At 37.2% G+C, this 25,385-nt stretch overlaps 1 protein-coding gene across 8 annotated transcripts in view; it reads left to right on the top strand.

Annotated features, from left to right (window-relative positions):
• Nucleotides 1–25,385, top strand: part of GNB4 (G protein subunit beta 4) — a 70,705-nt gene that overhangs the window by 31,629 nt on the left and 13,691 nt on the right. For 5 of the 8 annotated variants that reach the window (XM_060099167.1, XM_060099169.1, XM_060099166.1 and 2 more), the window contains 5 exons: nt 6,753–6,850; nt 19,606–19,644; nt 20,369–20,475; nt 22,674–22,737; nt 24,352–24,514. In XM_060099167.1, the coding sequence (XP_059955150.1) occupies nt 6,794–6,850; nt 19,606–19,644; nt 20,369–20,475; nt 22,674–22,737; nt 24,352–24,514 (430 nt within the window). In that variant the 5' untranslated portion in view covers nt 6,753–6,793. Of the gene's footprint in view, nt 1–6,752; nt 6,851–12,197; nt 12,255–13,417; nt 13,587–19,605; nt 19,645–20,368; nt 20,476–22,673; nt 22,738–24,351; nt 24,515–25,385 lie in introns of those variants that run through there. The other 3 variants (XM_060099172.1, XM_060099171.1, XM_060099168.1) reach the window with 3 other exon arrangements.

Here is a 25,385-nt window from a genome sequence, read left to right as displayed (position 1 = left end):
GTCAAAAGAAATGCCCATAGAGACTTCACTTCTCTGATTTGGAGCATGCTCTTAGGTGTATCGTTTGAGGGAGCTACTTTAATAAACTATACCTCAAGCAACAATATTTTTCTCAAGAATTCAAAGCTGTATTATATACACACAGACCATGGCAAACACACAGATGGGCTACTTCTTTAAATCCTCCCCTTCAAAGCATAATTTATTAGGATTTATCATATTAGGCTTCATCTGGGGGTATCCTGTTGCTTCTTTTTACCCTAATCAGCCTCTGGGCTTGTCTGGAAGTAGTTTATAATCTACTAGTCTGTGCTGCATGTACTTTTTTTTTTTTTGGTATTCTTGGGAATACAACAATTGTCAGGTGAGAAGAAACCATCAACAGAAAGTCTGTATAATCAAAATGTTCTTCCTCCATAGTGACAGGACTAATGTAAGCAGATCAGGTAGTGGGTCCCCAAGAAAGAGCATCAAGAATGGCTTTCTTGACAGAGGAGAATCCATTTTGGCCTAAGCCATTTTGTGCTCTAAACCTGGCGGCAACACTTGCCCTTGAACGGGTCTTAGTAATTAATGATCTTAAGGGAAGAAAGAACGACAGGCAAGAGATGTAACAACAGCAAAGATAATATATCAGTCATAAAGACTCCCAGTTTTATTTCTGTGGTAAAAGATTAGCCTGAAGGGCTCAACCACCAGATCAACTGGAACCTAAGCGATGATGATGTTTGTTGACCTTTTCTGACCCTGGTAACTTCAATCAACTGCAGTTTAGCCTCTGTAGACTGGCCAAGCCCCTTCTTGAGTCTGCATGTATCTTTAGCTTAAAATTTCCTAAGTTTTGCTGCTGGGAGGCACTGTTTTGGGAAAGATCTCCAGTGTTCTCCTTACTTGGTGCAAGTAATAAATCCTTCCTTCTCCCAATCTTTAGCTTGGTTGTGTTTTTTGGCTTGACACCCACCAAGAGGTGAACCCAGTTTTCGGGTAACACTAATAAGTTTTCAAATAAAGAGTGAAAAGTTAGTTCCTGTTTTTAGCAACAAATATGATAGGCGGGGAAGGCTGCTTTGACATTTTTCAGACATCCAGAGAAAGTTTGTGGTATTCAGTAGCGGAAGAAAAGTAATTTTCACGCTACCCTTCTGAGTTCTTGGGTGAGACCCCATGTAATAAAAGATTAACAAGAGAAAAACACACAGAAGTTTATTAATATGTATACCTCCAGTATACATGTGAAATACCCAGGGAAAAATGAGTAACTCCCTGAGGTAACCCAAGCCACCAGCTTAAATATTGGGTTGGCCAATAACTTTGTTCAGGTTTTCCCGTAACAGCTTAAGGAAAAGCCCGAACGAACTTTCTGGCCAACCCAATACCATCTTCAGCTAAAGACAAAAGAAAGGTTGGGAGGTTAGGGGTGGAGACTAGCCTTGGGAGAATCCTAAGAAAAGCAAGGGTAGGGTTTGATATGCAGATTTGAATCCCAAGACTCTTTGTCATTTATAGTCATCCTTCACTGCTGGTACCGAGAGGGAGACACCCTTACAAATGGAGATTTGCTTTGTAAATGTCACTCTCCATTGCAAAGGGGTAATTTCTACTCTTGTTTTCAGAGTTTCTCTTGTATCTGTTGTTTCTCAAGATAATCCTCCTGCCTAAGAGGCATATTTTGGGTAGGCATATTTTGCTACCCTTCATTGGGCACAAGCATCACAAGGGTTCTGATTTTGCTGCTTGGAAACGTTTCTCAGACAATCCGTTGCCTTATAATTACCCGCTTCTTTTCCATTATGCCTGCTTAAACTTAGCTGAAGTCATTGGGCATGAGACTTGAGGATTCAGAATTCCATATGAGGAAATAGGGTCATGTAAAGGCAACTGTCTTTGAAAGTTCTTAAACATAGAAAAAGGACTGTAAGTGATGGTGAAATATAGAATCAAGGAGTTTTTTTTTTTTTTTTTCTTAAAGGGAGAGACTTGAGTGTGTAACCCCTAATGGAAAGGATACAGTCGAAAGTGAAATGCTCCCCAGAGGTTGTTTGCTGAATGAAACTGAATTACAACTTTACAGTAGATGTGAATACACTGATCAATCTTAGCTTCGCTAATAGCGGCATAAACATTAAGTTCATTCTGATGTATTGTAATATGAAGTCTAGTCTCACCTAGAAGTATTCTTGCCAAATACATTGAACTTGAATATCATGTAGCCTGTAGATCTAACTTCCTTCCAGTTCATAGGCAGTATAAAGTATAGAGAAACAAGTTAAACAATACCATGGGAAGTAAACAGAATGTGGGACATTCTGCAGGACAGCTGTCTCCAATAAGTAAATTAGCATAGAGAAGAAAGCAGGAGATGGATTCTTCTGGATGGAGAGATTTAAGAGATAAAACCAAATATATTATATAGTCCTTTAATTGGATCCTAATTTGAACAAATCTGATGTAGAAGACGTTGGTGGAATAATTGGGGAAATTTGAAAATGGACTGGGTATTCGCTACTAAATAGTTGGTGTTAATTTGGGAGGTTTGTTAATGGTATTATGGTTTAGTAGGAAAATGTCTTGATATTTTTGGAGATGTGTACCTGAAGTGTTTAGGGGTAAAGTTATCTTTTTTCTTTTATAAATTTATTCATTTATTGGCTGTGTTGGGGTCCTTGTTGCTGTTCACGGGCTTTCTCTAGTTGTGGTGAGCGGGGGCTACTCTTCGTTGTGGTGCGTGGGCTTCTCATTGCGGTGGCCTCTCTTGTTGTGGAGCACAGGCTCTAGGCACGTGGGCTTCAGTAGTTGCGGTGCACGGGCTCAGTAGTTGTGGTTTGCGGGCTCTAGAGCACAGGCTCAGTAGTTGCTCCGCGGCATGTGGGATCTTCCCAGACCAGGGCTGGAACCCGTGTCCCCTGCAATGGCAGGCAGATTCTTAACCCCTGCGCCACCAGGGAAGCCCTAGGGGTAAAGTATCTTGATATCTGTGATTTTTTAAAAACTTGTTTTATTGAAGTATAGTTGATTTATAATGTGTTAGTTTCTGCTCTACAGCACAATGATTGTTATACACACACACACATATATGTATACACATTGTTTTTCATATGCTTTTCCATTATAGTTTGTCACAGGATATTGAATATAGTTTCCTATGCCACACAGTAGGACCTTGTTGTTTATCCATTCTATATATAATAGTTTGCATCTGCTAATCCCAAACTCCCAGTACATCCCACTCCACCCCTCTCTCCTTGGCAACCACAAGTCTGTTCTCTATGTCTGTAATTCTGTTTCTGTTTTGTAGATAAGTTCATTTGTGTCATATTTTAGATTCTACATATAAGCGATATCATATAATACTGGTCTTTCTCTGTCTGACTTCACTTAGTATGATAATCTCTAGGTCCATCCATGTTGCTGCAGATGGCATTATTTAATTATTTTTTATGGCTGAGAAATATTCCATTGTGTGTGTGTGTGTACCTTTATCCATTGATGTCTGTGATTGACTTTAAAATACTTCAGCAAAAACAAAAGATGGAACAAATACAGTAACAGTATTAACAATTTGTAAACCTTCACGGTGGACATTATGGATGTCTGTTATATTAATTTCTCTGCCTTTCTCTGTGTTTGACATTTTTCTTAATAAAAAGACTAAAACAATCGAGAAAGAGTGAGAGGTTGAATGTACTAGATGAAAAGGGATAGTCAGAAGTGTAAGATTACTGAAAAGATAGGGAGAGATAGGATTTAAATCTCAGGAGGAGGAATTGACCCTCAGCTTCTCTATTCTAACAGAAGGGAAGGAGGAGCATATGATGCGTCAGTCCTGTATGTATCATTTTGTAAAACGAATAGTGGGAAATTGCAAGAGTTCATGTCTGGTGGCTTCTATTTTCTCTGTGATACAGAAGGTAAGCTCACTTGCTGCAAAGAGGGGTTGTGAGAAGATCAGAGGCTGGCGAAGGATGCAAAGGAGCTGAAATCGTTGATACTGAGTGGACATGATGGGTAAAAGGCTGCATATGGTAGCCAGGTGGTTTTGAGGGCCCAGCTAGATTGCTTATATGAACTTGTAGTAGAACTAACTTGCCCCGCTGTTTGACTTTTCAATCTGTGTTTGATAGATTGAGTGCTGGCTGAAAGAAAGTACAGAGTTGGGTTCATCGAAGTTGTGATTTTTGTCGGTTGAATGTGACCAAATAGAAGGGCAGGGGAAACTAGGGTACTGGCAGAGTTGTTGATGAAGTGCTGGACCTGAAATTCAGCCTGTATGAGAAGGGAGTGCAGCTTGCAACTAGAAGATGAATAAGTTCTGGAGATCTAATGCACAGTGAGTGTAGTCAGCCACGCTGTGTTATATACTTCAAAGCTGCTAAGAGACTAGATCTTAAATGTTCTCTCCACAAAAAAGAAATCGTAATTATGTGATGTGATAGAGGTGTTAGTTAACGCTTTGGTGGTAATCATGTAGATATATAAATATCAAATCAACATGTATGTCTTAAACTTACACAATATTATATGCCAATTGTACATACCTCAATTTTAAAAAAGGGGGAATTGCCACAAACTCACTATATTTCACGTTGGACCCCTTATCTTTCATATAAACCTTCTCCCTGTTATGGACTGTAAAGGGTCTGGGATTTTACCTACTTATAAGCTAATAAATTAGCCTGTTAGTGTTTTGTGGATGCTGGCAGAAGACATAAGACTCTTGGGTCAGAGACCAAGGACTTTATTACTCGCAGCACCCCATGTAGCATGGCCTGACGTTGGTTTTTGCCCCTTCCCCATGCTCCTCAGTCCCATGGAGGTGACCCAGGTGTGCCTAGATGGATGCCACATATGCATTGGGTTTGCATCGCAGTCTAGAAACACTGAGCTTAGGGAATTTACCACTTTTACAGTAAGAAGCAGCAAGGTCTCTCTTTGTCTTGGGGCAGACGTTGTCTCATCCCTCAAGGTTGCTCACTCCAAATGCAGCTTTGAGAAATGGCTTAGGTAAAAGTAACTAGGGTCTTGTATTTTTGGCATATGCAGCAAGAATGTGCAGGGATGCTCAGGGCCCCATGGCCTCTCCTAGTATTCCCCCTCCACAGAGTAGTGCTGGTGATGAGGGAACTGCTTCCTCTTTGTCATTTCTATTCGCGGTACCTCCATCCTTTTGGCACCCAAGCTGGAAAATTTCATTCACTTGGAACAACTCATAGTCTTTCCTGAATAACTCTTGTTAGCTGCAGATAGCTCTTCTTTAGAGGGTCCCTTGTGTGTGTGTGGCTTTGGGGGTGGAAAAGCAGAAGAGTTGGGTAAGAGGTGGTTTTGAATGCCCTTAAAAGTTATATGAGACTTCTTTGAGCCCCTTGATATACCTACAGAAAGTCATTCTGTAGAAAGAGAAAAACAAAGCAGGTATGAAGAGAGAAGCAGGACAGGTAGAGAAAGAATACTGCCAGTTTCCAGTCTCTGTTTTCTTCTTGAGGTCATAACATCCTTGCCTTTTACTTCTAGGATTCATGCTAAATCCTTAGAATGCATTTTCCTTTAGTTCTTAGATTATTTTCAGGTTGGTTAATTTACTGGAGAATGAAGTGTCTCAGGTGCTAGAGATGTAGCAAAGAGTGAAGTGAGCAAAGTCCCTGCCTTAAGGAGCTTACACTCTACTAGGAGGAAGCAGACAACCAATAAGCAAATACATGTTAGATGGCATTGAGTATTACAGTGAAAAATAAGACAGGGTAAGGGGCCTAGTTGGGTACATATGTGCTATCAGTGAAGGTTGCTCTGAGAAGGTAACATTTGAACCGAGGTAAGGGTGCAAGCAGTGAAGATATCAGGGGCAAGAGGGTTCCGGGCAGAGGTAAGAGCAAGTGCAAAGACTGAAGCTGGAGCCTGCTTAGGGTGTTCAAGGAACATCAAGAAAGCTTTTGAGTGGCTGGAGCAGAGAGGGGTAGGGGGAGGAGAGATACGAGGTCAGAGCGGGTGTGTGTAAGAGACTGTGTAGGGCTGTGTGGGTCAAGATAAAGAGTTAGATTTTGCTCTGAGTGGAGTGAAAAGCCATTGTAGGATTTAAAGCAGAAGAGTGACTTGTGTTTTAAAAGCATCTCTGGTTACTATATTTAGAATAGACTGGAGAGTGGGCAAGGGCAGTAGAAAGGAGACCAGGTGGATGATGGTGGCTTGGACCAAGGTAGTCAAAGTGGAGGTAATCAGAGTTGGTCAAATCCTGGATGTGTTTTGAAGGAATGCCTGACATGATTTGCTGATGGATTAGATGTAGGGTATGAAAGAAACAGAACAGAGCCGTTAAGGATGACTCTCAGGTTTTTGCCTTAAACAGTTGGAAGGATGGAATTGCCATTTACAGAGATGGGGAAGACTTAAGGGTGGTGTGGGGTTCAATTTTGAAATAAGTTGAGGTGTCTGTTAGGCATCCAAGTGTGGATGTCTACTGGTGCCCTTGAAACTGTTGTAAAGTATTTCTCCCTGGACTCCATTTTAGTACTGATTCTCTGTAATTAAGTCTTGAATACTACAACTCAAGCTGTCTCTTCCTTCCTCTGATCCCATTCCTCCATAAAGTCCTTTAGTAAATAATCTAGGTCTATATTTACTAAGCAGTTTTAAGTTCCAGTAATAATTATCTCACTTGAGTTTCAGAGGGACCAAAAGGAAGTTACATGTCAGTATTTAAAAAGCAGATTAATATGTAAATGGGGAACTGAGTCAGTCTGTCTCTCTTTCTTTTTGAATAGTGACTTTCATTTGTTAGTTTCTGAGGTAAACAAATTCAAGGATGAGTGAGCTGGAACAGTTGAGGCAAGAAGCCGAGCAGCTGCGGAATCAGATCCAGGTAAGAGCAAACTTTTTCATTTTGAAATTTTAACATTTTTATGTAATACCAGCGATGAACAAAATTTGTGCATTAGTTTATCAGTCTACATATATTAAATAATTTGTAAGGTGAGAAATGGTCGATTTGTTTTTATCATGCCTCTGAAGAACTCTCCAAAAATCATTCCTAACAAATACCTATGTGGACCAATGGCCCCTGTGTCCCTAAGAAGTTAATAGTGTACATGTAATCTCTGCTGACATGATAATTCTCTTCTACTCACACACCTGGAATCGTAGTTTGATTTTTGGTATGATGAGGCATAGTGTAATATCATAATGTTACATAATATCACATAATGTAATCTATTAGAAAATTAATCTCTAAACCATTAGATTGCAGAAAAACATTAAAAATTATTGGTGGCCTCATGAAGATGTCTGTCATCTTTACTCTTGGAAATCAATTCAAAACAGTAAAGAGCATAAGGAACAAATTACAAGCTTCATCTTTAACAAAATTAAAGACACTTAGAACTTTAACAAAATTAAAGACACTTAGAACTTCAAAACCTAATAGAGTGGGGAAAAGTTGTCAAATGTTAGGGTGTGGAAAGGCTCTGAGAGAGGGTTTCTGTGGCTGTAAATCTCATATTCCCTCAGGGACAACATCATTCCTTTCTTTTGGAACAGTGAAAACAGATGCTTCCCTGGACTGAGAAATATCAAGGAGGGCAGAAATAAACATGAAAGGATATAGACATGCTGTCTTTTAGGAAGACTCTTGGTGAGAAGGTAGAGGAGAGACTGAATTGTGTATAGCCTGCTGCTGTCTACTTCTTTTCACAGGGAAAATTAAGAGCTAAACAACTTACAAATATAAATGAAAAACTTCATAACGAAGCATGGAGAATCCAAGTTATTAGTAACTTGGAACACTGCTGTGATCTCTCCAGTATGAATCTTTTGCAGTAGCGATTTCAGAATTACTTATCTAATTTAAAAGTGAAGAATAAGAAAAAAGGAACAATCATAGGATCTATGCAAAGATATTACAGGAAAGAGAGGAAAGGAACAGGAAAATCGAGGGATGGGGGAAGAACACTCAGCAGAAAAATGTTGGTTCTGAGCGGATTAAAATCATAATCATTCTGATCACCAGGAATTCAAGGAAGTTAGTGATTTAAATGTGAATGAGAACTCTGAGTGGATACCTTAGGTGTCTGAACAAACCTGTCAAAACAAAGGAGGGATTTATTTTTTCTGGGATGATTAGAGGAGGCTTCATAGGCTAATCTCTGAGTTAGATGTTGCTACCACCACCAGAATGGATTCTCCACCATCTCTACTTTGTGTCACTTGCTCCAGATGCTGAGCAGGAATGACTGATTGGCCAAGCACATTGGTCACATGGCCGTCTCATTTAAAAAAATCTTTTCTCTGTATCTGTAAGCTTGGTTTTTTGTTTTTTGTCTTTCTTTTTTTTTTTCTTTTTTTTTTTTTCTTTTTGCGGTATGTGGGCCTCTCACTGTTGTGGCCTCTCCCGTTGCGGAGCACAGGCTCCGGATGCGCAGGCCCAGCGGCCATGGCTCACGGGCCCAGCCGCTCCGCGGCATATGGGATCCTCCCAGACCGGGGCACGAACCCGTACCCCCTGCATCGGCAGGCGGACTCTTAACCACTGCACCACCAGGGAGGCCCTGTTTTTTGTCTTTCTTTAGCTTGCACATATAAGTGAGATTATGTGGTATTTGTCTTTCCCTGTCTGACATATTTCTCTTAGTGTAATGCCCTCAAGGTCCATCCATGTTGTCACCACAAATGGCAAGGTAGTCTTTTTTATGGCTGAATAATATTCCATTGTGTGTATGTATGTGTGTGTGTGTGTGTGTGTGTGTATCTCACATTTTCTTATCCTTTCATCTGTCAACAGATACTTAGGTTGTTTCCATATCTTGATTATTATAAATAATGCTGCAGTGAACATGGGGGTGCATATATCTTTTTGAGTTAGGATTTTTGTTTTCTTTAGATAAATACCCAGAAGTGGAACTGTTGGATCATACGGTGGTTCTTCTTTTAATTTTTGAGGAACCTACATACTGTTTTCCATAATGGCCGCACCAATTTGCAGTCCCACCATCAGTGCCCAGTGTTCCCTTTTCTCCACATCCTCGTCAACACTTGCTATTTCTTCTCTGTCTCTCTCTTTTTTTTTTTTTTTGCTGTACGTGGGCCTCTCACCGTTGTGGCCTCTCCCGTTGTGGAGCACAGGCTCCAGACGCACAGGCTCAGTGGCCATGGCTCACAGGCCCAGCCGCTCCGCAGCATGTGGGATCCTCCCGGACCGGGGCACGAACCCGTGTCCCCTGCATCGGCAGGCAGACTCTCAACCACTGCGTCACCAGGGAAGCCCCCTATGTCTTCTCTTTTTGATGATAGCCATTCTGACAGATGTGAGTTGCTCTCTCATTGTGGTTTTTATTTGCATTTCCTTGATGATTAGTGATGTTGAACACATTTTCATGTACCTGTTGGCCATCTGTATGTCTCCTTTGGAAAAATGCCAGTCAGACCCTCTGCCCATTTTATTTATTTTTATTATTTTATTTTTTGGCTACATTGGGTCTTCATTGCTGTGTGCAGGCTTTCTCTAGTTGTGGAGAGTGGGGGCTGCTCTGTTGCGGTGTGCGGGCCTCTCACTGCAGTGGCTTCTCTTTGTTGCGGAGTACAGGCTCTAGGCATGCGGGCTGCAGTAGTTGTGGCTCACGGGCTCTAGAGCACAGGCTCAGTAGTTGTGGCACACAGGCTTAGTTGCTCCGTGGCATGTGGGATCTTCCTGGACCAGGGCTCAAACCCGTGTCCCCTGCATTGGCAGGCAGATTCTTGACCACTGTGCCACCAGGGAAGTCCTCTTCTGCCCATTTTAAAAATCAGATTATTTGTTTTATTTTTCTGTTGAGCTCTATGAGTTCTTTATATGTTGTGGATATTAATCCCTTATCAGATATACGATTTGCAAATATTTCTCCCATTCAGTAGGTTGACTTTTCATTTTATTGATGGTTTTCTTTGCTGTCAGAAGCTTTTTAGTTTAATGTAGTCCCACTTGTTTATTTTTGCTTTTGTTATCTTTGCTTTTGTGGTCAAATCCAAAAAATCATCACGAAGACTGATGTCAGTGAGCTTACTGAATATGTTTTCTTCCAGGAGTTTTATGATTTCAGATCTTGCATTCATGTCTTTGATCCATTTTGAGTTAATTTTTGTGTATTATGTAAGATAGTGGTCCAGTTTCATTCTTTTGCACATAGCTGTTCAGTTTTCCCAACACCACTTATTGAAGAGACTGTCTTTTCCCCGTTTTGTATTCTTGGCTCCTTTGTTGTAAATTAATTGATCATATATGTGTGGATGTATTTCTCTGCTATCTGTTCTGTTCCATTGATCTATGTATCCGTTTTTGTGCCAATATCATACTGTCTTAATTACTATAGCTTTGTAATATAGCTTGAAATCAGGGCATGTGATGCCTCCAACTTTGTTCTTCTTTCGCAAGCTTGATTTGGCTATTTGGGGTCTTTTCTGGTTTTATACAAATTTTAGTATTGTTTGTTTTATTTCTATGGAAAATGTTATTTGGATTTTGATAGAGATTGCATCGAATCTGTAGATTGTTTGGGGTAGTAGGGACACTTTAACAGTACTCTTCCAGTCTGTAAGCACAGAATATCTTTTCATTTATTTGTGTCATCTTCAGTTTCTTTCATCAGTGTCTTAGTTTTCAGTGTACAGGTCTTTCACCTTTTTGGTTAAATTTATTTCTAGGTAATTTATCCTTTTTGATGTAATTGTAAATGGGATTGTTTTCTTAATTTCTCCTTGTGATAGTTCTTTATTAGTGTATAGAAATGCAGTTGATTTCTGTATATTTATTTTGTATCCTGCAACTTTACCAAATTCACTTACTACTTCTCAGTTTTGATGGAGTCCTTAGTGTTTTTTGTATATAATATCATGTCATCTGCAAGTAGCAATAGTTTTACTTCTTCCTATCATATTTGGATGCCCTTTATTTATTTTATTTCTTTTCTTTGCCTAATCACTCTGGCTAGGACTTCCAATACTATGCTGAATCAAAGTGGCAAGCATGGGCATCCTTGCCTTGCTCCTGATCATAGAGGGAAGGCTTTCAGCTTTTCACCATTGAGTATGTTATATATGTCATATATGGCCTTTATCATGTTGAGGTACATTCCCTCTATATCCACTTTGTTGAGAGTTTTTATCATAAATCGATATTGGATATTGAATTTTGTCAAAAGCTTTTTCTGCATCTGTTGAGGTGATTTTATGATATTCATCCTTCATTTTGTTAATGTGGTGTATCACATTGATTCATTTGTGGGTGTTGAACCATACTTGCATCCCTTGAATAAATCCCACTTGATCATGGTGTATGATCCTTTTGATGTGTTGAATTCTGTTTGTTAATATTTTCTTGAGGATTTTTGAATCTATGTTCATCAGGGATATTGGCCTGCAATTTTCATTTTTTGTGGTGTTCTTGTCTGGAGTGACTGGCCAATCACTTGGTCATGTGCTGATCTCATTTAATGCTTGTAGCCACCCTATGAGGTAGATGGTGTTACTTCGTAGCTGAGGAGACTGAGCCTCAGTGAGATTAAGTAACTGGCGAAGGTAACGTAACTATGAAGTGGTAGATCAGGACTCAAGCCAGGTGTATTTTGGTTCCAGAGCCTGTGCCATAGGTACCCCTGTGGCCCTGCCTCCCCATCATGTCTGCTAAGATCTGGCTCTGTAGCCTGTGCTATAGCCACATGAATCTGGTTGTCATTCCCTGAACATGCATTGCTCTTTTCCACTTTGTTGCCTTTTTTCAAATCGTTTCCTTCGCGTGGAATTATACTACCTCTGCTCTAATTTTGTTCCTGGGACTTCTATTCATTGAGTCCTAGTCTTCCTCTAAAAAGCCTCCCAGAGTCCTGCACTTGGATTTCTTATTCTTTTGTTGGAAGGCAGCATTGCCTGGTGGAAGGGACATGGATTCCATCTTTTAATTATTTTGTGGCCAGGACATGTTTACAACTTTTTTTGAATGCTTAATGTCTTTGCCCACTATATAGGTTTGCGGAGAGGAGTAAACAAAATGACATGTAAAGGATTTAGATCAATGCCAGTAAGTGGCAGTTCCTTACTTGTACAGCCCTTTGGATTTGTGTTACAAGGCTGATTACAGCCCACCTGATATTATAGTTCCTTGTGCACATTTGTCTTTACTACCTGTACTTGGCTGGGAAATTCTGTGTTTTAATTATCTTTGTATCTCACCAGCACCCAAGCAGAATGTCATGGGCATAGTTGCTCACTGAATCATCTTCCGTGATTTCAAGTAACCACATGTATGTAAAATACCATGTACTTATCAGTTTCATCATGTCATGCTATATTTAAAGACCATTTCTTCCTTCTTTCATTTTTTCCCCCTTAATTCCAGAAATATAATTTAACTATATATTTAACTATGGTATAACATATGACATAATAGAAATGTATGCTATTTGGTGCAATACATGTTTCCTTTAAAAAGTTTATTTTATTTTATATTGGAGTAGCATTGATTATAATTCATTTTAAATTAAAAAAACAGAAATAGAGAAAATGTAGATTGTCTTTTGTAATTGTTACTTGTTTGATTTGGAGTGAGAAACACCACTTTTATTTTGCACAAAGATATTAATATCAGAGCTTTATTTCTTAAGGTGGGCAATAAAGAATTCAGCTGTTAATTGGGACTGATTCTCTTATATTCAGTTTTATAATGGATAAAGGTGTTCATAAGTTCAGTAATTTTAACTTGCAGTGTTTTAATTGTGTTGTTAATATTAAGGTAAGCTCTATGAGGGCAGGGATTTTGGGTTTGTCTACTGCTCTATCCATGGTGCCTAGCATAGTACCTGACACAGTGTGCAACAGACTTTTTTTATTATTTATTTATTTATTTATTTTTTTTTTTCTTTTTGCTGTATGCGGGCCTCTCACTGTTGTGGCCTCTCCCGTTGCGGAGCACAGGCTCCGGATGCGCAGGCCCAGCGGCCATGGCTCACGGGCCCAGCCGCTCCGCGGCATATGGGATCCTCCCAGACCGGGGCACGAACCCGTATCCCCTGCATCGGCAGGCGGACTCTTAACCACTGCGCCACCAGGGAGGCCCGACTTTTTTTATTGAATGACTGAATTAAGAAAGATGATCTAAACAGTGATAGTTCATTTTCATAAAGCTTAAAATCAGCTCTTTTTATAGAATTGTCTTCTACTCCAGCATTTTTGGACATGGCTCAGGCTGTCACTGTCGTTTCTGGAAATTCTTTTCATTGTAGGAAAGTGGGCTAAATTATTCCTTGCCAAATGAGGTTTCTAAACCCACAATCTGAGAATGAGAGAATCAAATCATATGTTTGTGTAACTACTTATGAACACCCTTACATAGAAATATTCTAAGTGCTTATAAATAGGTTGAAAAGGCCGCCAAAAAGATTGCATACTTATCCAGTCTTTGTTGCAGACGGTGGCAGGCATCCCCTGGCTGAATGGAACAGGTTGTCCTTTGGGGACAGTAATTCAACATATCGTGTGTGTCTCTCTGCACAGAAGCGTGCACAGCACACTGGGGAAGAACAGAGTTGAAGACAACACTACCCTAACCTTTGGGGGGAAAAATTGGAACAAATCTAGTAGGAAGAATTAATTGTGCTTCCCATGTATATGAATCCTCTAAATTTATCATTAACTGATAAACTTGATTTAAAACATTTTGTTGCTTATTAAACATGTTCTTTGCTTGCCCTTACTTATTTTGTTACATTAATTTTTGTTTCACTATCTTCCGTTTAATAATTCTCTTCAGTTTGTGTAAAAATTTAAGGTCTTTTTGAAAGGCTACCCTATAATACTTAGGCAAAAACACCTGATTACATGTAGGGAATTTGCTTTTAATATAAAAATATAACTCATTATATAAAAAATTATTTTCCTGACATACTGTATCTTTTTATCATGTTAGATCAAAAGTATTTTATTTCTAATAGCACCTGTATGCAGTATACTTGCAAAGTATTTTAAAGAAATGTTATTTTTAAATTAAATTTTAATTGAGGTATAGTTGTACAATATTATATAAGTTTCAGATGTACAACATAGTGATTCATAATTTTTAAAGGTTATATTCCATTTATAGGTATTATAAAATATTGGCTATATTCCCTGTGTTGTGCAGTATGTCCTTATAGCTTATTTATTTTATACATAGTAGTTTATACCTCTTAATTTCCTAAGCCTATCTTGCCCCTCCCTCTTCCCTCTTTCCACTGGTAACCAGTAGTTTGCTCTCTATATCTGTAAGTCTTTTTCTTTTTTGTTGTATTCACTAGTTTGTTTTATTCTTTAGATTCCACATCTAAGTGATATCATACAATATTTGTCTCAACTAAAAGCTGCTTCTTTGAAAACATAAACAAAATTGATAAAGCTTTAGCCAGAGTCATCAAGAAAAAAGGGAGAGGGCTCAAATCAATAAAATTAGAAATGAAAAAGGAGAAGTTACAATGGACACCACAGAAATACAAAGGATCATAAGACACTACTATAAGCAACTATATGACAATAACTTGGACACCTTAGAAGAAATGGACTAATTTTTAGAAAGGTACAACCTTCCAAGACTGAACCAGGAAGAAATAGAAAATATGAACAGCAGAATCACAAGTACTGAAATTGAAACTGTGATTAAAAAACCTCCAACAAACAAAAGTCCAGGACCAGATGGCTTCGCAGGCAAATTCTATCAAACATTTAGAGAAGAGTTAACACTTATCCTTCTGAAACTATTCCAAAAAATTTCAGAGGAAGGAACACTCCCAATCTCTTTCTATGTGGCCACCATCACCCTGATACCAAAACCAGACAAAGATACCACAAAAAAAAGAAAATTACAGGCCAGTATCACTGATGAACATAAATGCAAAAATCCTCAACAAAATACTAGCAAGCCAGATCCAATATACATTAAAAGGATCATACACCATGATCAAGTGGGATTTATTCCAAGGATGCAAGGATTTTTCAATATCCACAAATCAATCAGTGTGATACACCACATTAAGAAATTGAAGAATAAACACCATATGATCATCTCAGTAGATGCAGAAAAAGCTTTTGATGCAATTCAACACCCATTTATGATAAAAAAAAAACTCTCCAGAAAGTGGGCATAGAGGGAACCTACCAACATAATAAAGACCATATATGACAAACCCACAGCAAACATCATACTTAATGGTGAAAAGCTGAAAGCATTTTCTCTAACATCAGAAACAAGAATGTCCACTCTCACCACTTTTATTCAACATAGTTTTGGAAGTCCTAGCCATGGCAATCAGAGAAGAAAGAAAATATAAGGAGGACTTCCCTGGTGGTCCAGTGGTTAAGACTCTGCCCTTCCACTGCAGGGTCTTAGTTGCGGCATGTGGGATCTTTTGTTGTGGTCCACAGGCTCTTCGTTGCAGCGTGCAGGCTTCTCTCTAGTTGTGGTGCACAGGCTCCAGAACACATGGGCTCAGTAGTTGCAGTGCGTGGGCTCTCTAGTTGTGGCACACAGGCAAAGTAAGTCAGAAAGAGAAAGACAAATACCATATGATATCACTTATATGTGGAATCTAAAATATGGCACAAATGAACCTATTTGCGAAACGGAACCAGATTCGCAGAGATAGAGATCAGACTTGTGACACAGAGATCAGACTTGTGGTTGCCAAGGGGGAGGGGGGAGAGAGAGGGATGGACTGGGAATTTGGAGTTGGTAGGTGCAAACTATTACATTTAGAATGGTTAAACAACAAGGTCCTATTGTATAGCACAGGGAACTATATCCAATCTCCTGGGATAAACCAAAATGGAAAAGAATATTTTTAAAAAAGTATATATGTGTAAAACTGAGTCAACTTGACTGTACAGCAAAGATTGGCACAACATTGTAAATCAACTCTACTTTGATTTTTAAAAAAAGTCTAATTTGTTTGATATGAGTATTGGTACTCCGGCTTTCTTTTGATTTCTATTTGCATGGAATACCTTTTTACATCCCCTCACTTTCAGTCTGTATGTGTCCCTAGATCTGAAGTGGGTCTCTTGTAGACAGCATATGTACAGGTCTTGTTTTTGCATCCGTTCAGCCAGTCTGTGTCTTTTGGTTGGAGCATTTAATCCATTTACATTTAAGGTAATTATCAATATGCTTGTTCTTATTGACATTTTGTTAATTGTTCAGGATTTGTTTTGGTAGGTCTTTTTTCTTCCCCTTTGGTTCTCCTGTGATTTGATGACTATCTTTAGTCTTGTGTTTGGATTGCTTTTTCTTTTCTTTTTTTTTTTTTTTTTTCTGTATGCGGGCCTCTCACTGCTGTGGCCTCTCCCGTTGCGGAGCACAGGCTCCGGACACACAGGCTCCGCGGCCATGGCTCGCGGGCCCAGCCGCTCCGCGGCACGTGGGATCTTCCGGGATCGGGGCACGAACCCGTGTCCCCTGCATCGGCAGGCGGACTCTCAACCACTGCGCCACCAGGGAAGCCCCGCTTTTTCTTTTTTTGTGTGTGTATCTATTGTAGACTTTCACTTTGCAGTTCTCATGAGGTTTTGATATAGCAGTCTATATATATACAAGATTGTTTTGATTTGCTGGTCTTTTCATTTCAAATATATTTCAAATATCCTGCATTTGCATTCTCCTCATGATTGCTGGTTTTGATATCATATTTGTTTGGGGATGATTTTCTACCTTTACTCTATGTTTGCCTTTACTGGTGAGCATTCCTTTTTGTAATTCTCTTGTTTCTAGTTGTGGCCTTTTCTTTTCTGTCTAGAGATGTTCCTTTAACATTTGTTGTAAAGCTGGTTTGGTGGTGTTGAATTCTCTTAGCTTTTGGTTATCTGTAAAGCTTTTGATTTCTCTGCCAAATCTGAACGAGAGCCTTGCTGGGTAGAGTCTTCTTGCTTGTAGGTTTTTCCCTTTCATCACTTTAAATATATTGTGCCACTTCCTTCTGGCCTGTGGAGCTTCTGCTGAAAAATCAGCTGACAACCATATGGGGATTCCTTTGTTTGTTGTCTGTTGCTTTTCCCTTGTTGCTTTTAATATTTTCTCTTTGTCTTTAATTTTTATCAGTTTGATTAATATGTATCTTGGCGTGTTCCTCCTTGGGTTTATCCTGTATGGGACTCTCTGTTCCTTTCACTCTCTTCTCCTTCTGGGACCCCTATAATGCAAATGTTGGTGCATTTAATGTTGTCCCAGAGGTCTCTTGGACTGTCCTCATTTCTTTTCATTCTTTTTTTCCTTTGTTCTGTTTTGCAGCAGTGATTTCCACCAGTCTGTCTTCCAGCTCACTTATTCGTTCTTCTGCTTCATTTATTCTGCTATTGATTCCTTTTAGTGTATTGTTCACTTCAGTTATTATATTGTTCATCTCTTTGTTCTTTAAATCTTCTAGCTCTTTTTAAACATTTCTTATATCTTCTCAGTCTGTGCCTCTATTATTTTTCCAAGATCTTGGATCATCTTTACTATCATTTCTCTGAATTCTTTTTCAAGCAGATTGCCCATCTCCACTTCACTTAGTTGTTCTTCCCGGGTTTTATCTTGTTCCTTTGTCTGGAACATAGTTCTCTGCTGTCTTATTTTGTCTAACTTTTTTTTCATTTTGTTGATGGTTTCCTTTGCTGTGCAAAGATTTTAAGTTTAATTAGATTCCATTTGTTTATTTTTGCTTTTATTTCCTTTGCTTTAGGAGACATAGCCAAAAAAATATTGGTACAGTTTATGTAAAAGAGTGTCTGCCTATGTTTTCTTCTAGGAGTTTTATGGTTTCTGGCCTTACATTTAGGTCTTTAATCCATTTTGAGTTTATTTTTGTATATGGTATTAGACAATGTTCTGATTTCATTCTCTTACATGTAGCTGTCCAGTATTCAAATACTATGTATTTTTAAAAATATTTCTGAAATGACTTGGGTTATACTGTAAATATTCTTCCCATCACCTCAATTTCTAGTTGCCAGAACAAATAGAAGGGAACTCAGAACTCTTGCTTTTTGGTGAAGCTTATTAACAAATATAACTCTGAATATGATGGGCTTATTAAATCAGTCTAGTTCAGTTTATTTGGGGAATGCAATTAAAAATCTTTTAACCATAAACCAAAAGTATATTTGTGCAATAGAATAGAATTGTGTGTCTATATATAAAGCCATATATCTATGGCCAATTGATTTTTTAGCAGGGGTAACAAGACAATTCAATAGGGAAAGAATAGTCTTTTCAACAAATATTGCTGGGACAGCTAGATATCCACATATAAAAGAATGAGTTTGGACTCCTACCTCATACCATATATAAAAATTAACTCAAAATGGCACCTAAATATAACAGCTAAAAGTGTAGAATTTTTAGAAGTAAGCCTATTTGTTAATCTCTGTGACCTTGAATTAGGCAACAGTTTAATATGACACTAAAGCACAAGCAAGAAAGAAAAAAATAGATAAATAGACAAATTGGTCTTCATCAAAACTATAAAAACTTGTGTGTCAGAGGAAACTATCAAGAAAGTGAAAACTCAACCTACAGAATGGGAGAAAATATTTGCAAATCATAATCTGATAAGGGTCTAGTATCCAGAATATATAAAGAACTCCTATAACTCAACAATAAACACATAACCCAATTTAAAAATGAGCAAAGAAGTTGATAGACATTTCTCCAAAGAAGATAAACAAATGGCTAATAAGCACATGTAAAGACACTCCACATGAAAAGATGCTTAGCATCACTAATCATTAGGGAAATGCAAATAAAAACCACACTAAGATGCCACTTGACATCCACTAAGATAGCTGTAATAATTTTTTTAAAAAAGAAGAAGAAGAAAAAGACAAGAACAGTGTTGGTGAGGACATGAAGAAATTGGAACCCTCATACATTCCTTGTGGGTATGTAAAGTGGTGCACCTACTGTGAAAAACCATTTGACAGTTTCTTAAAATGTTAAACATAGTTGCCATATCACCCACCAATTCCACTTTTAGGTATATACCCAGGAGAATTGAAAATGTATGTTCAAAGCATCATTAATCATAAAACCAAAAAGTAGAAACAGCATAAATGTCCATCATATTAATTAATGGATAAACCAAATGTTATATTTTTATACAGTGGAATATTACTCAGCCATAAAAAGAAATGAAATACTGACACATGCTACAACTGAATGAACCTTGAAAACATTACTCTAAGTGAAAGAAGCCAGACACAAAAAGGTCATATATTGTATGATTCCATTTGTATGCAATGTCCAGAATGAGCGATCCATTGGAAAGTAAATTAGTGATCACCTGGGGATGGGGGAAGAGGGAATTGGAAGGTATAGGGTTTCTTTATGGAGTGATGGAAATGTTCTGGAATTAGGTAATGGTGATGGTTGCACAGCATTGTAAATATGCTAACTAACCCAACTACACACCTTAAAATGATTTAAATGGTTAATTTTATGTTATGTGAATTTTATCTCATTAAACCTTTAAAAATAAAGATTGTGTGGTACAGTAAGAAGTATATTTCAAATCTATATTTCCAATGAAAATATTGTTTTAAATCATATCTAGGGATTTCCATATCTAAATGTATAATTATGTTTCTTTACTTCAGGATGCTAGAAAAGCATGTAATGATGCCACGCTTGTTCAGGTAAAGTTTTTATTTTCCCTCAATTCATTTTATTAATTCCCATGAAACTGCTTGATACTGATGCAAATAACGTTCAGATTCTCTTTATTAGTGTTTAATTGAAAGAAATGAGATCTCTATTTAAAAACACTTTGTAATTTGTCAGATGCTGGTAGAAGTGCTTTTTAAAGCATACCTGTTAAAATGGAAGTCTGCGAAAAAATACAATAAAAATATGTACATTCATATAGTATGTGTTTCTTTTTAGGTAGCTTCTGATTCTTTTGATATGCCCTGGTTAAGATCTTTTTTCTTATGTAAACTATTAGGAAGGTTTCATTAGTTTAATTAATATTGATAATTTTTATTAAGGAGATATTTTATGTGTTGTTTAAATATAAAATTGGCTTTCTTTAGATAGTTAAAATTAGAAATGTTTTACTATTTGATCATCTGCTATTAGATTTTTATTTGTGGCTGTTTTTTTACTAAGGTTGGAAGGTATGTCTGTTCTTTTTACTTAATAGTCTACAGAAGATGTTCTCACTGGAAGGTGTGCAAATAAATCATACTTTTTCTTGAACAACATATTAATCCTATAATGACTCTAGGAATTATTTGTATTAAAATACCTTCAATAGCTATAAATTTGTTTTATGTCTGCTTTTTTGCCTATTAATTGTTTCTACTTTATTTTCTGAGCTATGTCTAAGGTAAAGAATGACATTCTCGTCACTTCCTATAGATCACGTCAAATATGGATTCCGTGGGTCGAATACAAATGCGAACAAGACGTACACTGAGGGGTCACCTAGCTAAAATCTATGCTATGCACTGGGGATATGATTCGAGGTTTGTACCTGCCATTTTCAGACTGTGTGCAGAATTATTTTTGTTGAGTCATCATTTGCATTTTCTTTTTAGAAACAACCTGTATCTATGAAGTATTTGCAGAAAATGCATCTAATGTGAACGCTTTGCTTTTAATAAAAATACTCATTGATACTTTAAAAGTTTAGAAACCTTTAATATGGAAAACAGATTTACCTCTCAGAAATATCCTTTATCAAATGATTTAGGCAAAGCGTTTAGGATTTCTTTTCTTTGCAGTGGGGTATTATACTTTGTTTTTTTTTTTTTTAACATGCCAAGGCAGCTTTATTGTGTATTAACATTGAAATTTCAGTTAATAAGGAAATATTTGTTGAATATTGCTATGTACAAGTTACCAGATATTGCCGTAATTATTTATTACCTAAATTCACAAAGGATGGAATTACATAAAACAATGACATTTTTGTTGAATACATCTTTTATTCCCCTAACCCCATCATACAAGTGTGTGTGTATTGAACACACACACACACACACACACACACACAGAGCCACCATCTGGTTGCAGTTGTGTGGTTGGTCATGATGATTTACTTTGTTCATAGGGTTACAGTGTGGCCTGTGCTTTTTTCAGAGTATCTGGCACTGCTTCTATAGTGGTTGACTTGTTCCTTTGATTTGGTTCACCTAATTGGGAAAAAGTCTTAACTAAAAAATTACTTTTTAATAGAAGTTGCATATTTTTTCTCTTCTTCCAGGAGAACCTAAAAATGTTGTTACCTGTTGCTAATGCCTGGCACATCTTGATTTAAATAAGATACTTGAATACAGTAATATAGAACTTGTGCCTCTTAAGAGGGAATAAATAAAATTATATAACTGGCAACTGACATAAAACTAGGCCAAATGTTTTATTCTTTTTCTTAAAGAAGTTTAAGAAGTAATCTACCCATTGAGATAGCAAATGTGTAACTCGAAATACAATCACTTGAAACAATGTTAATGGTTCTTACTTTCTTATAGTTTTCTCAAGACTATTAATCTTAATAGAGAACCAAAAGTGTCAACAGAACCTATCTCACATTGTCTTTCTACCCATTCTGATTATCAACTTGTAACTTAATGTCCTTCTCAACTCAATGCTGATGATGCCAACTGATTTTTGAAGAACTTTAGGTTCCATCCCATACCCTGTGGTTAGATCTTCCCTTTCATAAAACTTACAGTAATTGCTATGTAAGAACCTGATGTTATTTACCTACAGTGAAGGGTGATAGGGACAGGAAGGTGATTCTTTTCACTGTATATCTATCCTTTTGTAGTTTTTGAATTTTATACCATAGTGAAAAATAAAATTCCAAAACGAAACAAAAAATTCAGTGGCAGGTAACTTAGTCAAGATTTCATATTTAGCCTGGCAAACAGAGCTTTCTGTAGTTTAAGCCCAGTCCCCTTTTCTAAACTGTTTTTCCCATTTCTTACAAACTCTGTGTAACTGGGCAATTCACAATTCACAATTCACAATTCACCTGTTGTATTTTTCCACCTCTTGCCATGGAACATACCCTCCTCATAGAACACAGACTTCTCTATCTTTAGCTTTCGAAATTCCATTTTTTCAAGACTTGTTTTCTTTTGCAAGACTACTTGAGTAACCCAGTTAGCACTTATTTGTCCCTCATTTGTTTTCCTATGGCCTTTATTTTATACCACTCCTCTGACTATTTTCATTTACCTAATTTATTTTATTAAATGTCTTATCCCCACCAGATGATGGAGGGCCCCAGGGTAGGCGGTATAGCCTGTATTATATCCATAACACTGCCTTGCATTCACAGGCTCTCAATTGATATTTTTAGATTGAATGAAACGTGGTTCGTAGGCTTATATGTACTCTACTGTCATTATATTTAAGTCAGTACATACTAAACCAGTCAGCAGAATCTTGAATAAGAACTAGAATGTTGTTACCATGAAAAAGTTGTTATAACCAGAGACATTTTTAGTAAAATGTCTAAAAAAATTTAATGTTGAAATTTTTTTGGCATGCAGAATATATATTTTTTAAGTTGTGAGAATATTTTCTGGTATCAAGTTTTTAATTCAAAAAATTATTTTTGTCTTTTCTGAACTGTTCTACATTAATGCAATGCATAACTAACTTAAACTACTTTTTTCCTCTAAGTGTCACATTATTTCTGTGTTTGTTCCTCTAGGCTACTAGTCAGTGCTTCCCAAGATGGAAAATTAATTATTTGGGATAGCTATACAACAAATAAGGTAGAGTTTCTTAATCATCCTCTTATATAACCTTTTATTTGGTTTGATGTCCACCAATTTTTTCCTTTATTCTATTACTTCAAGCTTTAATTTCTTTCCGGGATAAAATTACTCCGTTAATTTTAACTTAGATCCTTTCTTTAGACCTAGTGTTTGCTTTTAATATTTAACCTTTTTTTTTATTCCCAAGGACAACTACAGGAATATATAGTTCAGTGTGTCTTATTTGAGTCCCATATTTCATACTTGAATATTAGAAGACAGTGTGCATCAGTTTTACGTATAAATGATTTTTTTAAAAGGTCCCATTGCCTAATGTGACAGCGAACCTGCAATTTTTATTTTTAGTTGTGGATAAGCTAGAATGTTTTCTTTGGTCCACACTAGGCATTGATTTGTGTTTCTGGACTGCTCAGAAGATACAGTAGATTGGAGGCAAATTACAACTTGTTTAGATCCCTTGGTGGTAAAAGCCAGTGGGTCCTCTTAATATGTCCACTGGAAGGAACCCCTCACATAGAGGTGTTGAGTGATCATGAAGAAGCTCCAGGAAAATGCTCACAAGTCAAATACTTCTAGATTCTGTGTGCACTTATACCACTGTTTCTAGTAAAGATTTAGAAGTACTATTTTGTGGAATAAACAGTAACTTCAGCCTGGTTGAGAATTTAAAGCTAGCTAAGACACATTTGTAATATAATAGTTTTTCTGTATCAATCAGAATTGAGTGTGTCTTTCAACTATATTTTCCTAAAACAGAAAAATATTCTTTTAGGTTATGTGAGAGCACAGTAATCCCACAATGTGTTGATTCTGTGTATGGGCCACTTAGCCTTTATGTTCCCATTCACATTAAACTTTGCTACCTGACCTGCAAATGCTTGGTGTTGGGTAATAAGGCATCATACAATGGTATGAGTGGATCAGTGCAAACTATTACCATTGTTTGAATTCGAGCCCAGAATATGTGTTATTAGAAGGTCATAGTTCTTTGTGGAAGAACCATTCTGTTCAACTCCAGTACTTGTATTATTCAGTGTTATGTTAGAGGAAATTCATCTTTTGAGCACTAATGCAAAAACAAAAAATTTTATTAAGGTCTTTAACATTTACACTTAATATTTCAAATGGCTCTGTTAGTGTTGAAATGTCCTATGTCCTTGTTCTTCTTAAAAGAATACTTTCTGAAAAGAGCACTTAAATCCAAATGATTTGATAATAATACAGAAAATATAACAGGCATTTCAGTGTGCATTAGTATTTTATTTTATTATTATTATTATTTTTTGTGGTACGCGGGCATCTCACTGTTGTGGCCTCTCCCGTTGCGGAGCACAGGCTCCGAACGCGCAGGCTCTGTGGCCATGGCTCACGGGTCCAGCCGCTCCGCGGCATGTGGGATCTTCCTGGACTGGGGCACAAGCCTGTGTTCCCTGCATCGGCAGGCGGACTCTCAACCACTGCGCCACCAGGGAAGCCCTGGCCTATTTTTAAAGTACATTTAAATTGCAGTAATATTTGCTTCATTGTAAATAGGTTTGAAAAATTAATGACTGTTTTTGTACTCTTGATTTAGTTTTTGTACTTAGTTTTTGTGTTGTATTTGTCCTATAGATGCATGCTATTCCTTTGAGGTCCTCCTGGGTGATGACCTGTGCTTATGCTCCCTCTGGTAATTATGTTGCTTGTGGAGGACTGGACAACATCTGCTCTATATATAACTTGAAAACCAGAGAGGGAAATGTGAGAGTGAGCCGAGAGTTACCGGGTCACACGGGTGAGCATCACTACATATTGTCCTTTTCTCCTAAACCTGATTCCTCCTGAAGAATGAGCTGATCAAGGAGAAGGAGTGACAAAGTGAGATCAGCTGGCCAAAGGATGCATATTAATCAAGTGAGAGTAGAAATTACCATGAATCTGGGAAACACTGACTTTTTATAATTATACAAATGATGACCATACTTCTATTTTTCTTTCAAAAATAGTATTGTTTTTAATATTGTACATCAATGAAAAAGAAAGAAAATAAATAACTCCAAAAATAGTATTGTTTTCATAAAAATTATAAATTTATTGCAAAAAATTCAAATAATGAAAAATACAAAAAGAAAACAAATATAATTTTCTGTATTCTCTGCAAACCTATAACAATTATGGGATTTTGGTGCTTAATTATGTAATTGAAAGTGTGTATCAAGATACATTTATGAAGTATTTTTCACTATGTGATAGTGCATTCAATGTGCACGCCGTAGTTCAATAATATAGTATTTGGTTAGCAGTGTTAATTAGGAATTTATCACCACTCACCAGGTTTCAGCCTCTCTGGATTCTTGGAAGTACTGTTTGACTGTGCTTTTTACACAATCGCAATAATGGTATTTTTCCTGAAATTTCCATATTTTGAAGCACAGGTGAATTCTGAGCATTTGAGTGCCACCTTTCCTTCCCTGAGGTTTTTAAAGTATTTCTCCAAGGTACTTAACCTAGTCTGCTATAGATTATAATAGATATTTGTATTAAGGAGTATGTTTCTCTTAGGTAATTGTAGTAGGTGGAAAGGACTGTATCTTTTACTCAAGTTTGTAACTTTCAGAGTCATCAACACAGTAAATACCTAAGAGAGTTTGTTGATAAAATTCAGT

This window comes from Mesoplodon densirostris, chromosome 5, assembly GCF_025265405.1.
Source record: "Mesoplodon densirostris isolate mMesDen1 chromosome 5, mMesDen1 primary haplotype, whole genome shotgun sequence".
Classification (NCBI taxonomy): domain Eukaryota; kingdom Metazoa; phylum Chordata; class Mammalia; order Artiodactyla; family Ziphiidae; genus Mesoplodon; species Mesoplodon densirostris.
The sequence above is the reverse complement of the archived record's forward strand: the minus strand, read 5'-3'. Positions and strand labels throughout refer to the sequence as shown.